The sequence below is a fragment of the Lepidochelys kempii genome, chromosome 3, assembly GCF_965140265.1.
Source record: "Lepidochelys kempii isolate rLepKem1 chromosome 3, rLepKem1.hap2, whole genome shotgun sequence".
NCBI classification, from domain to species: domain Eukaryota; kingdom Metazoa; phylum Chordata; order Testudines; family Cheloniidae; genus Lepidochelys; species Lepidochelys kempii.
The window spans coordinates 35,553,500-35,568,789 of record NC_133258.1 but is presented as its reverse complement, the minus strand read 5'-3'; the positions used below and the strand labels follow the sequence as shown (position 1 = coordinate 35,568,789).

At 41.9% G+C, this 15,290-nt stretch overlaps 1 protein-coding gene across 4 annotated transcripts in view; it reads left to right on the top strand.

Moving 5' to 3' along the window:
* TRAPPC12 (trafficking protein particle complex subunit 12) overlaps nucleotides 1-15,290 on the top strand; it is an 85,189-nt gene that overhangs the window by 4,620 nt on the left and 65,279 nt on the right. For all 4 annotated transcript variants that reach the window (XR_012157933.1, XM_073336095.1, XM_073336096.1 and 1 more), the window contains exon 3: nucleotides 5,512-5,628. Coding sequence is in view for 3 of the 4 variants with exons in the window: in XM_073336095.1 (XP_073192196.1) it covers nucleotides 5,512-5,628 (117 nt within the window). In the remaining variant the exon portion in view is untranslated. The remainder of the gene's footprint in view (nucleotides 1-5,511; nucleotides 5,629-15,290) is intronic.

Below are 15,290 nucleotides of genomic sequence, written 5' to 3'. Positions count from 1 at the left end.
AAGGACTCAAAAAACTGACTCGCGTGTAATGATCCGAAAGCTTTGTTACTTATTTGTAGAGACTGATGCAATCAATTTATATAGAATCTAGGTTTTCATTGAAAAAGTCATTTCTAGCTTTTGCAAAGATCACATTCCAAACCTGAACTGGATATAGATTAAAGCAATGTGGTGTCCTATGAAGTTTGCAGACTGGTAACTCCAGCGCTTTTGCTTGTAGTATTCAGTGCTACAGCAGAGTGATGAAAGTCTTGTCGTTTTTCATAGCTGATGTTCAGAATGCTACTGGTAGCACTGACATTGTCAAGAATCAGGTCATTTGCATTCTGACACTGCTTAGAAAGCTAGGAGCAGCAACAGAGGCAGGCATTGAAGCCATTTACTGGTGAGGAGGACCCAAAATGAAGGTTGGTGGAGGGATAGAGTAGTGGAGACCCATTCCCTTCTCAGCAGCCAGGCAACACTGCAAAGGAGAGAAGAAACACAAAATTCCTTTCTTCTAGATTTTAGCAAGACTAGAATTTTAAGTTTATCTGACATCTGTTGTCCAGAGGCTGATGTGAAAGCAGTATGCAGAGACTGCTTCATAATAGAGATTCTTGTATCCTCCCCTGTCCCAGCAGCTGAGACTAAGTGATTAAGCTTCTCAACAGAGTTTTGCCTCTGGACTTCACAGGTCATGTTCCTCATCCTCCTCTTTCATCTCTACACCTCTGGCTAGTAAGTTTTGCCTTTCAGATGGTAGAGGTCAGGTAATACTGGTTTTTTTTAAGCCTTATTTAGTAGTACCATAGTATAAAATTCATTATCGTTCAGTAGTGAAATAAATACCTGTCAACAAGTATGTCTGTCAAAATACAGACAACAGAAAATAGTTCCTCCAGAAGTAGAGCGTTAAAGAAACCCCCTATGACAACTTAGTTCCTGTTTCTCTGTTATGCTTTTGCTGGGCACCTCAGTCTGGGTGTGTCATGTGCCAGCTGGACACATCTGGAGGGGGGGAACCTCTGATCTCCGATACCTGCACCACCTGCCTCACAGAGCCCAGCCATAAGGCACCACCCAGCCCAGATACTTGCTGTGACCCTGCACCCCATATTTTTCACAGTGATATTATTATATGATTATGGCATAATTCTGATGTATATTAATCCATTGCACTCGCATCCCCAAAGACTAGCTGCAGAGCATCCCAGACACCCAAACCCCCTCCCGCATCCCAGACACCCAAACCCCTTACCCCCCATCCCAGACACCCCCCAGCCCTCCCACTCCTGCCCCCCTCCCTCCTCTCCCCCCCCCCCCCCCCCGCACAGACATCTGCACTCCCTACCTCCAGAGCCCAGGCATTGGACAACTCCCCCAGCCCAGACACCTGCACTCCCTACCCCCCAAGAGCCGAAGGATCCAAAGAAAGAAACAGCCTGATGCTGGGACCAGGTTTGTACAAAGTTTCCTGCACGCCACCTCCTCCCTTCAGGATGTGGTGGGAACTGCAGCAGCCAGCCTCCAGCTCCCCTTCTCCCCCTAGCAAGTGTCCTCTATTTGTGAACTTGGCTCTGCTGCGTGCAGTGGTCCACAGTGGTGGCCAGCAGCTCTGCAGCACCAATTCTGTGGGGAGAAATGAAATTCTACACAGAACATTAATTCTGTGCAAATTCTGCATTGCATAGTGGTGCAGAATTCCCCCGGGAGTGTATATTACAGTAGTGCCTAGAGGTCCAAGTTGAGATTGAGGGCCCTTTATGCATGACACAGTACAATCACACACTGAGAGAAAGTCTCTGCCTCGAAGAACAGACAAGTCAGACAAAGGATGGGAAACAGGCACAGAGAGGTGAAGTGACTTACACAAGGTCACATAACAGGTGAGTGGCAGAGCCGGGAATAGAACCCAGGTCTGGATTGACTTCCAAGCCATTGCTCTCCCATTTGATCACACTGCCTACCCCAAGCAGTATAACACTACCTGCTCTTCATTCAGTGTCTCTCTAATTTGCAAACTGTTGCTTTCTGGGGTTTTTGCTACCATTAGTTATTTTTGGTCACTCCTGATTTGATGTCGTCTTTATGCTCCCTGCCATTGTCTTCTGTTTTGTGCCAATTTTTCTCTTACCTCATTTCTTCTTCCCCCTGCTTTCCCTATTTGCTCATTTATTGACCTCTATTTTACCAGCTGCCACCGTTTCCTCTTTCTTGCTCATTTAATGTATTTCTCCCAAATTAGCTTCCTTTCTAGCATGTTTAGATTCTCCTCACCACTATTGTGATTTAAATTGTCTATTTTTCAGACTATAGATGGAGGCAGCAACTAATATTGATTTTTTTTTTTAAGTTAAATTTGCTGGCCAGTGATGATGATAGTAAACTATTTTCTGCCAATGAGAATAAAACTAAGTGCACTGCAAAATAACATCTTTGTAATTGTGTTTAAATTCAGAGCTGAATTGTATCTAAGTGGTGATTGTGCTTAAATTAACAGTTTTTTAAAAATCTAATAACTCCTTTTAAATTTTACCCACTGTCAGTAAAGAGATTAGAGGATCATAAGGGCTAAATGATTCTGGCCCTCTCTGAATGTAAGGGTATTGAATTGCTGAAATCTTGTGCAGGGAACATGTTTGTATGGCTCTTACCCAGCATGACATCCAGCATTCTGCTCCTGTTGTGGAACCACATATGCTGCTATATTCTCCTCTTCCTCCTGGGTGAGAATAGAGAGAATGTTGTTCTGTGTGGCTAGTGGAAAAGGGAGGCGGGGGAGGTACTACAAAACCTCCTCAGTCAGTAAGCTATTAGTTTCTGTATACTGTTGTCCTCCAGAAATGCCCAGCAAAACTTACTGTAGCTCTCTTTTGGACTATTTTGTAAGGATGGAGTATGTGGAGGAAGGGTGGCCTAGTGGTTAAAGCGCGGATTGGGCCATGAGAGATCTGGATTAAATTCCTGGCTATGCCACAGGCTTCCTGTGTAATTTTGGATAAATTAATCTCTTTGCCTCAATTACCCCTCTATAAAAGGCAGTGATGATATTTCTTTTCTCTTACCATGAAAGAAACAGCTCTGAGAGGTGAGAACTGCTCCATTTATATCAATGGGGGATGTCAGTGCTGATGTACATGCTGAAGCCTGACAATTTAAATCCCCATATTCACATTTTTACTAATGATCTTTTTAGCAGGAGCATGCAGGTGGTGTAGAGGCACGTATTTTGGCAGGATGCAGTGGGTCAGCTATTTGCCACCAGAAAGGATGAGGAATTCAGATCCTCCTCCCTCTCCTCAAATTTGAAGTCCCTCTGCCCAAAATGGGAAGGAAAAGAGAAGACGCGTTTCTTAACCTGTGAACGTTGACTGGATCCTGGTGTGGTGCTGGCCCCTACGCCTCAACTGAACACTGACAAATGCATAGCTGGGAACCGGTCTGGTTCACCTATGTGTTAGTATTGTTAAAATAGGTATTAGATTTATAAAAATGTCTTTAGACTTTATGAAATGTTTGTAAGTTGCTATGTGCATTAGTATCACTTATAATATCTGTATCCCATGTTATAAGGTAATATCTAAATGTTTGCTCTGTAACTGCAAACCACCAGTCAGGAGAGAAGCATTACCAAGTGTGAAATACTAGTTTGCCACAGAAAGTTATCTTCTTCCCAGCAAAAGAAGGCCCATAGACACCAGACAAACCATTGTGGAATATCAAAGGACACAGTACTTTGTTGAGTGCTTCCTTCCACAGCCGTGAAGAGGAGATGTGCTTGTGGACTTGTCCCATCAGCTTGGACTGTGGGGGAAAGGAATAAAAATCCCTAACGAGGAGAAACTGTATTTTTATGCTGCTTGGACTCTGAGGGCCAAGGATTACTAAGCATAAGCAAAAGATCCCCAGTGCTTGACCTGGGTTAGCCCTGCAGGACATATAGAGCTTGCTTATTAGAGAAGCTTCTACCACCATTTGGCACCTAAGACTGTAACTCACTTGTATATGTTTATCTGCTTTAACCATGTTGATAACTCTTATTTCTTTTTCTTAGTTAGTTAGTTTCTTGTAGGCTACAAGGGTTGTCTTTGATGTAAGATTAAAGTGTGATTGACCTGTTTCTTTGGGACTGGGAATAATTTGAATATTGTTGTGATTTTTAGTGTAAGGGACCATCTATCACAAAGGCAAATTTGCTTAGGTGGCAAGATAGACTGGATTACCCGAAGGGAGAGTCTGTGACTCAATGGTTAGACTGTTAGAATGCCTGAGGAATTTACACTTGATGCTTGGTTGGTGAAATTTAAGTATAGCAGTCACAACCAGTTTGGGGTTTGTGCCCTGCTTCATAACAGTTTGCCCTGAGTTTGGTACTCACGCTCTTGAACCACTGCAGAGAGCTTGACACCTGGTTATCAAAAACCAGTCATATTGCATGATTACAATGGTCCCTTCTGGCTTTATAATATATGAATATATCAAATCTCAGGTTTGTATAAAAGCTACCATCACTATGGTTTTGAAGTGCCTCAGTACAAGGATCCGCAGCACATTTAAAATTTGACAGAATATAATAAGCTGAATTTAATATCAAAATAAGTAACCAGTACTTCTCTGATTGTACTACTGGACTGTGGGGGATAAAGGAGGTCAGTGATAGTGATGGGGCATTGGAAAAAGTGCTGCATAAATGTGGGTGTCTGCTGCATAATTTAGGTTAACATACCACATAGAACATGTGGCCTTGACTATGGGCAGAAGTTAGAAGAGCTCAGGGAGCCAGCCCCAGATCTGATATATCTTGGTGCTCTAAGTTGTACCATTAACATTTGCTCCACAACATTTCCTTTCTGCCCTATATCAGACATGGGAGTGGGGCCACAGGTGCCAGGACCCAACTGCAGCATACTTATGGCAACAAGGAGGTCGTCTTCAATGGAGGAATTTTCTGCTGGGGAAGATTGACTCCTATGCTTGTCACACAGCACAATGGGGCTGTAAGCAGCAGAGTACCCGACCCTATGACAACAAGAGGAGTAATATAAGAAAAATACAAATCCCAGTGTTAGTATATATAAACTAAGCACAAAGGCATGCTGTTAAACTAGCACCCATAGCTAAACTATATCCAAAAGTATGTTATAAAACTGTCTCACTGTAGCCAAATTCATTTAATAACACGCATTAAACTAGCCTCTACTCAACTAAACTGCATGTAAAATCACAGTATAAACCAGCTTCAATATAGCTAAATATAGATCTAGTGATGGGCGGATCTCAATGCACAAAGTTTGGATGCCTATCTCATCCTAATTTTTGAACTTTTTATTTTGTGGAAAAGTCTCAAATATGTAAAGATTTGCATTCATTTTACAAAAACAATTCATCCTTGAAAACAAACACTTTCACTGAAAATATCTTTCCATTAGAAGTATTTTACTTGTCTTTTCTTTCGAAGTTTTTTGTTACTAGAAGAATGTAAAAATGTTTTTTTGGTTATAATCTGTGTTTCCTCTTTCCTTGCCACAGGGAGATGCAGTAAAAGACTTAATGCTCCGTTTCCTGGGTGAGCAAGCAGCAGTGAAGAGGCAAGTTTTAAATGCCAATTCCGTAGAACAGTCTTTTGTAGGCTTGAAACAGCTAATTGTAAGTAAAAATACTTCTAATATTCATCATTTAATTTTTATTAATGATTGTGTAACATATAAAAAAAAGTATTCATGTATCTCTCCATGATTTGCTATAAAACTAGAACCAAAATACTGTAGCCTTTGATTAGCATTTGTGCTTTTAAAGGACAAAGTATGATAATAATCAATATTTTTAACATGGGCAAGCTAAATTTAAGATTGTTTCAGATACATAGCATAGTACACATAGTACATTTTAATTTACTCCCCGGGGGAATTCTGCACCTACAAATTCTGTGCACAATATTTTAAAATTTTGCAAAATTCTTCATATTTTGCTTGTCAAAATAACACAATATAATCACACTAGTTTCAATTATTTTGGCAATTTATTTCAAAATACCTGTCAACAAATACAGACACAAAAAAAGATTCAGGAAAAAAAAATGACAAATAGATTCCTTAGTAGGCATATTAATACAGAACAGAGCAATTCATTTAAACTACAATACAGAAACGTATTTCCTGCAGTCCTCAGAATCAGTGCAAAGGCTTGGAGGAGTCAGGGGTAATGGAGGACCTGAGGTAGATGGAAGGAGGCTGGGAGTAAATCTGGGTGGTTTCTGAGTGTGGATGGAACAGGTGTATTTTCAGGGGAAGGGATTGTCAGGGAGTTGGGGAGCCTCCCCCACGCAGACTCTGGCTGACCGCTAATCTCTCCCATTCAGTCAGGCACATCTGCCCCCATCCCTGTGTGTTCCTGCAGTCCCTCTACCCCATGTCCCTGTGTGGCCCTGCATCCCACCTCCCATTCAGCCCCTGGCTCAATGCTGTCACCCCACTAGCTCCTGAGCCCATGCTCCAGTCTGTCCCCTGCCCCCCAGCCCTTCTGAAACCCAGTCTGTGATTCTCACCACCACCTTAGCAATAAATAAATAAATAAATAAATAAATCTGTAGAAGACATAAATTCCACACACGCACAGTGGCGCAGAATTCCCGCAGGAATATTAATTGAATAAAAGTATCGTGAATGGTTTCAAAGCAGAGTTTGTAGTCATTGTTTACAGATTCTTACAGTTCTGCTTACCCACCATGTTTCACTAATGCTTTGTGAGTTTCTTAATCAATGAACAAACCTGGGTTCTGAAAATCTCTCACATTATTTTGTCCTGTTTTTGGGAAGAAGGGGGTGGAGAAAGGGTATTTTTCATTTTTTGAACTTCTGTTTCACTCTGAAGCATTTACATGAACATAACATACTTGAAATTCTTTGATACTAGGAACATTAGATTATAATTTCAATCTGTCAGTGAAAAGTTTATTTTATAAATTAAAAGGAAAATGACAACATCAGGGTTCTTGATACATTTATTAGCAGTCAGACAATAACAATGAAATGAAAAGATGAGAGCAATCATCCTGAACTTCCACATTCAGCAAACATTCAGCAAACTATTTAAGTATCAGTGTGATGCAGCTGTGAAAAAGGCAGATGTGAGTATCAGGAAAAGCATTTCTAGTAGACTTAGAGAAGTATTAATGCCATTTTACTAGGCACTGTTAAGACCTCATTTGGAATACTGTGTATAGTTCTGGTCACCCATGTTCAGGAAAGATGTATTTAAACTGGAACAGGTGCAGAGAAAAGCTATTAGGATGATCAGGGAAACAGAGGGACTGTTTTATGAAAGGAGACTGGAAGATCTTGGCTTGTTTGGTCTAACAAAAAGAAGGCTGAGGGGATATGATTGCTGTCTATAAATACATTGGAGGGTAAATAGCAGAGAGGATGAAGAGCTGTTTAAACTAAAGAACAGTGTTAGCACATGAACAAATGGATATAAACTAACCATGAACAAATACAGGCTAGAAATTAGAAGACGGTTTCTAACCATCCAAAGGGTGATGTTCCGGAGAAGCCTCCCAATAGGAGTCGTGGTGTCAAACAACTTAGTTTTAAGAGAGAACTGGACAAATTTAGGAGTGTGATTTATGACAGAGGTACATGTGATGGCAGGGCTCAGCAGCCCTGGGGCTCACTTGCAGTTTATATCTTAATGTTCCTAAGTGCTCATACTTCAGAGTTTCAGCCAGACACCTGCAGGGGTCAGGAAGGGATATTCTCCCCCCCACCCCACCCCCCGTGTATTCTAGGTAAGGGTATTTTGATCTCCATCCTCTGAAGGAGGATGTCCACTGCTTGAAATGGGACATTGTGTGGGGTGCATCAGGGCTCTGAAGTGGCACCAAGCTTTCTCTCTCTCAGTGGCTTGGCTGGCTGGTTCTTGAGCACATGCTTATGGATCTAACTGATTCCCATTCCCAGGTACAGCGGCAGCTCTTACAGAGGCTGGTGAGTTCCAGTGAGGGAACTGGAAGTTGGGTGATAGGCCAGAACTACCTAAAATAACTCTGTGGGATGACCCTGATGTCTTTTTGCCAACCTTTAAACAGGTAGCTGTTAATGCCAGATGGGACAAGGGTGCATGGGCACTGCAGCTAGCCCCTTACCTGACCAATGAGGTTCAGGTGGCTTATATGGCCCTAAGCAAACACCAAGCTAAAAACTATGTATGATGGGTTGCCCCCCTTTAAGGTGCCACCTGATGTACTGGGATACCACTGAGTCTGCCTGTTCTTCCAGCCTGGGCCCCCTTACACTGTCTTGCTGAGCCAGGCTCTTAAGCCTCCTCTAGTGCACATGCAGGCAGGGCCACGCCCAGCTGCAGATAGACACTGAGATCAGCTCTGGGAAGACTCAGTTTAAGGGACTTGCCGCAGAATTCAGGTACCCACCTCCCTTGGAGTTCAGACCCAAAGGTATATTGTCTTGTGCTGTATAGAAAACTCTGCACAGCACAAGCTCATAAAAATTCGCCCTCTCCGTCAATATGAAGAGAGATATGCACAGCTTCTTGCGCCTCCCGCCCCCTCCTTATATGAATTGCACAAACTGGGTTATGTTATAAACAAACAAGAAATAAGTTTATTAACTACAAAAGACAGATGTTAAGTGATTATAAGGGCTAGCAAACAGAACAAAGCAGATTACTAAACAAATAAAACAAAATACACAGACAGCTTAATTCACTAAAGAAACTGGTTACAAAATGTAATTTCTCACTCTAAATGTTGAATTAGGTGGGATGTAGAGTTTCTATAGCTTAGAGTTCCAGTTATCTCGTCTTACAGACTGGACCCCTGTCTCAGTCTGGACTCACCTCTTAGGTACTTTCAGCGGTCTTTCTTCTTGGGTAGGCAATGGAGGAGAGTCTAGATTAACCTCTTCCCCAGCCTTAAAAAGGATTTACCTAAGGCAGGAAACCTTTGTTCAATCCCCATCCCCCTAGAGAGTACCAGCAGTGTCCAAGGTGATATTTTGTATCAGGTGACAGGACCACCTGACCTTGTAGTGTCACAGCTACATCCCAGGATGCCTCTCAGGAAGGAGAGAGATTAGTATCTTCACAGTCTTATTGTTTCTTCCTAATGGCCCATCAAGGCTGTGATGGCCGATTGTCTGGTGGGTGTCTCCTAAATACACACACAGCTGTCATTTGGTACATAGTCCACGTTCCTAACTTTAGATAGAGAAACGATACATGCATTCAAATTGGATAATCACATTCAGTAAATCATAACCTTTCCAATGATATCTTACATGAGCCATCTTGCATAAACTACATCTTAATTATACCATATTCATATCATAACTATATTTCTGTGAAGAATATGGGGTGTAACATCATACTATGGGTACACTTAAAGATGCTATTTTGGACAGGGTGGGCTTGTTGGTGAAAGAATACCACCAAAAATCCCGAGCAGCTAGATAGAATGGTGGGATATGTCCCGGGGCTTTTGCACAGAAATTGTCAGACTGGGCCAGTCATTGTTTAAGGCCAGAGAGTCAGAACTTTAAAGGCCCTCACGGACTCAGTTATTCTGGAACAGTTTACACCGAGCCTCCCCAAGGCTATGAGAGTCTGGAGACATCAGTCAGAATTGTTAGAGGCCACTGTAAAATTAAAAAAGGAGCATGTGCAAGCAGACTTTCCATGAAAAGAGCTCTGTTCTCTACAGCAAGGAAGGGAGGAAAGAAGCTTGAGGAACCTTTTTTATTGAAGGCCTGGAATTGGTCACGAGAGGTAAACAAGGGTGCCCCAATTGCCTGCTTAGTGATTTGTTACCAGTGCAGTGGCAAAGCTCATATAAAAAAATACTGCACCTATAGGACTGTGGGTTTGCAGAATTCTGTGAGTGGACAGGTGTAAAAGGAGGACCTGAGATAAAGAAAATTCCCATCAAAGTAGGCCGGATAATTACAGAGGTATATTATGGATTCAGTGGAAGCATGTTCCCTTGTACAGAGCACCTTGGTTAGACCACGGTGTCAACAGAAGAGAGTGACAATAACCATGTACTGTGACGTTATTGATTTGAACTGGGACCATATAGATCATTGTTGCAACCAAGATCCTGTAGTGGCACCAAATCTTATATAAAGGGGGTCAAATGAGGTGTCTAAGACAAGGTTATGGTTTGCTGGTTATGATTATGCTATCTGTGTATGTGTATCATTTTATAGTTGAAGTTATGAATATTGGCTCTATACTGTCTGTATTTCAAACTTATGCTATGCTTCTGGGTGACACCCCAGACAAGTTGGTGTCAGCTCTGCCTAGCCTGCTTGATGGCCCATTAAGGACCATCAGCCATACAATTGACCCATTGAGAGAAGGCAGACATGTCTTGTGACTCAGCAAGGTATGCAGGAACATGCCTATGGACAGAACTCTGAGGTTTTTCCAGGCCATGTGATGGACAGCTTGTTTTGGAACAAAGAAAGAAAGATGACATGGCAAGAGAATATAAAAAGCTGCTGCAGCTCCTCCATTGGGTCTTCAGTCCTGCTTCATACCTCTGGAGGAACTTTGCTACACTGAAGCTTTGAACCAAGGACTGAAAGACCCATCCCAGCTGTGGATGTACTCCAGAGACTTGATTTGAACCTGCAGTTTATTCTATCACTGCTGCAAGCCTGAACCAAGAGCTTTGCCATTACTGTATGTAATTGATTTCATTTAACCAATTCTAGCTCTCATCTATATCTTTTCCTTTTATGAATAAGCCTGTAGATTTTAGATTCTAAAGGATTGGCAACAGCGTGATTTGTGGGTAAGATCTGATTTGTATATTGACCTGGATTTGGGGCTTGGTCCTTTGGGATCGAGAAAACCTTTTTTCTTTTACTGGGGTATTGGTTTTCATAGCCATTTGTCCCCATAACGAGTGGCACTGGTGGTGATAGTGGGAAACTGGAGTGTCTAAGGGAATTGCTTGTGTGACTCATGGTTAGCCAGTGGGGTAAAACCAAAGTCTTCTCTGTTTGGCTCGTTTGGTTTGCCTTGGTGTGCATAGAAACCCCAGCCTTGGGCTGAAACTGCCCTGCTTTAAGCAATTTGTCCTGAATTGGCACTCTCAGTTGGGTCCCGCCAGAACCAGCACTGTTACGTGTACATGGGGAAAAGAACACTTATCCCATGGCAGTTGTTCCATTAGAAGTGGAAGGAAAGTTTAAATGGCAGAGAGTGGGTGTACTAAATCCATTGCCTTACTTGATAACACTAGGAACTTCCTGGAGTCCATTTCTCATAGTAAAAGGGCAGATGAGGGGAGTGAGCAACCCCAACAGCTAGGTCCGTGTAAAGAGAGCACTAATGTAGACCCTCTAAGTAGCCTTCTAGGTGCAGTGTTTAATAACTGTAGACATCCTATAACAAGCCCAGAAAGAACAGATGTGCTGGAGGATTTAGGAAAGAAAAACTTGAAGAAGGTACTAGATCAGGGAGTACTAGATCAGGGACACCTAAAGGAGCAGGAGGGCAGAGGCTCAACCAACTCCCAGGAGGACCAAGCCATGTGCAAGGTACATGATGATGAACATACAGAAGAGAGGGAGAAGAGTCCCAGTAAAGAGGACTTGGCAGGCAAACTTGCCCCAATAGTCCCAAGCCCAGGGGTATGATAAGTCAGGAGTTAGTATTACTCATTGAATTTACTGACACTCAGTACTACTTTAAAGGTGAAATTATAAAAGGAAGATCTGCCTATTTCAGCTATGTATTTTTTATCACAACTGCATCTAAAATGATAGTATCATAGAGTAACAACTAAATTTTTTGCTCAAACATGAGAATCCTTAGGAAAGAAGTATGAAATAAAAAAGTTTACCAACCTGAATATCCTGCATTTTCAGACATGTTCGTTTCATCATCTTCAACACAGCTTCCTCCTGAGAAGGAACACTTCTCATGACGTTGTTTCATTCGGGCAACTGGGCCTTGCATTTCTTTGGTGCACTGTTTGCATTTTGCACTTATGCTTGTCTTACCCAGGGGTAGAGGAACTTCATTAAAATATTCCCAAACTGGATCTTTTTTACGGCCTGCTCCCAGAGGTTTTCCCTTAGTGAGAGAATGGTATGGTAGATCTCAAATCAATGAAGGCTACACTCAGAAAGACTTCAAAACTTCAGGAATATGCAGCTCAAACAGGTTCACTTTAGTTTCTGCTGCCTGTCCCTCCCTTCTCACATTTATCTCCAGGCTTCTTCTCCTTTTCCAGATCTATTCTGCGCCCAACAATCTTCTATTCATTGAACTTTTTGAAACTTTGCACTTTTAGAGAGAGGTAAGGGATTGACTCTGTGTACACAAATTTGCAGAGGGACAATGAGGTTGAGGTCTGTTATTTCTCACCTCTATATATTTATTTATTTAAAAATATTTTTTGCTGTTAACAAGCATGTTATCTATGGAGACACAAATCCATAGTTTGAGAACTGCAAAACTAAGCATCTCTAATGGTATCTTCTAGACTGAGCTCTGAGTCCCATTGGGTAGATAGAAATATTAACCTAAATAATCTGTACAGAAGCCCCTGGAACCCAATAAAATTGGGTCCCTAATCCATGAACTATTGGAACTCATTTACAAAACTTTTCTTAAACGTATGAATATATTGTCTTATACTTTAGAATTTATAATCCCTATTCCAGGATGGGATATCCATGAGTTATAATATATCTTAATTAAAACTATCTTTAGATAGGTTTTTCCCTCAAAAAGCATTTTATAAAAAAAATCTAATTTAAATAAAACAAATTATATATTTTTTATTTTTATTTTTTTAAATCATTAATTTTTATCCACCCTGCTGAGAAGTACCACCAGAGGGCAATATGACCATCTTGGCCAGTCCCTATGTGTTGCCCTGAATTAAAGAGTTGAAGAAAGGCAGCTACAGTTGGAGGTTTCTCCCGAAAAGGTACAGGGGAAATGCCCCATCCCAGAACCATCCTACTTAGATCTGTGACTCATGCTAATACCAGGGGAAGAGTCTCCTTTGCTTGTCCCCAGTATGCTGTCTGAAGAAAAACTAAAGAGGCCTATCGAACTTCTGGATACAGAGCCAGATGTTCAAACTTTGCCAGATGATAATGTGGATACGTCGTCATCTTCCCCTCCAGAAACTATGCTCCAGTTACACAAACTCCTACAAAGGATGGTTCTACCTAAACATCCCTTTGTTAACCTTAGAGGAAACTGTACACCCAGTTTTCAGTATTTGGGTTCACCCTTCAGGAGTTCTGGATGGTTTATTGCAGCCAGCAAAATACCTAGTTAAACCCAGCATCTGAACCATGACTAGTTAACCATCTGTCACTTGGGAAGTTCTTGTTTATCCAGACCATCCAGCTCCAGATTCATTGGCAGTGTTGACTGCCACGAAAAGAGATGAAGGGTAGCAACTCCACTATGCCATTTCAGCTAGAGAGGGTGAGAAGCTAGACTCTGCATGGAAAGTATATTCTCCTCTGCCACATTTGGACATTACAGTGGTAACCTATCAGACAGTAGTGTCCACATACAAATATTGGGAGAAAATAGCATTGCTTGTCCAGTCATTACCTGAGGACCAAAGAAAACTGGCCAAAGCTCTGACTACGCATGCCTTGAGAGCATCCTTTAACACTTCTGATGTGGTATGTGGCGCTGTTGTGGCATCCACAAGTAATTTGAATAACCACTCATGACTACATTCATTTGGACTTCCTCTGGAAACAAAAACCCAGATAGAGGATCTCCCATTTGATAGCGAAGTGCTGTTTAGCTTTTGAACTGACAGACTTCTAGAGAAGTTGAACCTGCAGTGTCCCTGAGGATTTCTCAGAAAAAGATCTGATGTACTAGCCTTTTGTTACCAGAGGCAATCCTATCCTTCCTCTACTTCCTGTTCATTTATAATGAAGCAGTACCCACAAGAGCCTACTATTCAGCAACAGTAGAGAAGCGCAAACTATAAACCATGGGCTAAAGGAAGACCATCTCCCTCTGTTCTGGCCCCTTTTACTCAGGTTTTACAAGACGCATGAGAATCCCAGATTAGTTTTAAACCTACAAGTTGCTATCACTTCATTTTAAAACTACATCTCCTGTTTCTTAGATCCGTAGACTGCTATCACCACGGATCTTGCAGATTGTCCAGCAGGATTACTGCATTCAATTCTATGCACTCCCTCCCTTCCACCCTTCTTACCCATCTCTCTTCAGGAACTCTTTTCAAGAGAACTCACTAAGATCAGAAGTCTATTTACTACTTGAGCCAGGTGCCATAGAGGAAGTTTCTGAAGAGTTTGAGGGGAAAGGCTTTAGTCCAGGTACTTTCTGATCCCAAAAGAAAGATAGTCGTCTCTGACCCATTCTAGGCCCTAAGTAGCTGAACTCTTTCATCAGAAAGTTTAAATTCCACATAGCTTCAGTTATCCCCTTCTTATATTCCCCACCCCTCCCCCCCATCTCAATCAGACCTTCACATTTGAGGAATTAAAGGCAGCGTGTTAGACTTTCAAGTCCTTTCTCTCTCAGCTATAGAGCAGAGTGGCTCAAATAGTTACTGACAATACTTCATTAATATTTTACATGAACAAGCAGACTAGAGCACATTCCAGCGAACTGTGCAAAGAGGCCATAGCTCTCAGGCAGTGGTGCATGCTACAGCAAATTCATTCTATAGCTCACCACCTTGCAGACAGGGACAAAGTAAAAGGTAAGTCAGCTGAGCAGAGGCTTACACAGTCAATGCTAGTGGTCGCTCAGGAATTCAGTAGAAAATTATATCCTCTCCCTGTGGGGGTATAGATTGAATAAGAGTTGAAACTGGATTTATGCTTTTGGTTGCCCATAAAAAGAACCTTTCCCACTTGTGATCATAACACTGAACAGCCTAAATCTTCAGGAGATAGACATGATTGTAATAAGACACAGTTCAAAATGTCAAAGGTTTGCCCCAGAGCAACCAGTCCATTTCAGATGTGTCTCTTCTGGACTGCAGGGTAGGTCACTTCTAGGTGTCCCTCCAATTCCTCTGATTTTCCTGAGGACTCTCTAAATTAAAGAAGACTGGGTCAGGATTGTTTTGATTACCCCAGTGTAGATGAGACAACAATGATTCTTGGATCTCCTGCAGCTATCACAAGACCATCTGTCTCTCCCTGAAGTTCCAGGTCCAGCAGATAAGTTGGATTTGCCAGCTGGACCCAGACTCTCTCCACTTGAAAGCATTGGCCTTAGGATTTTTACAGATCTAGACTATCCAGTGTTATGATGGCAAA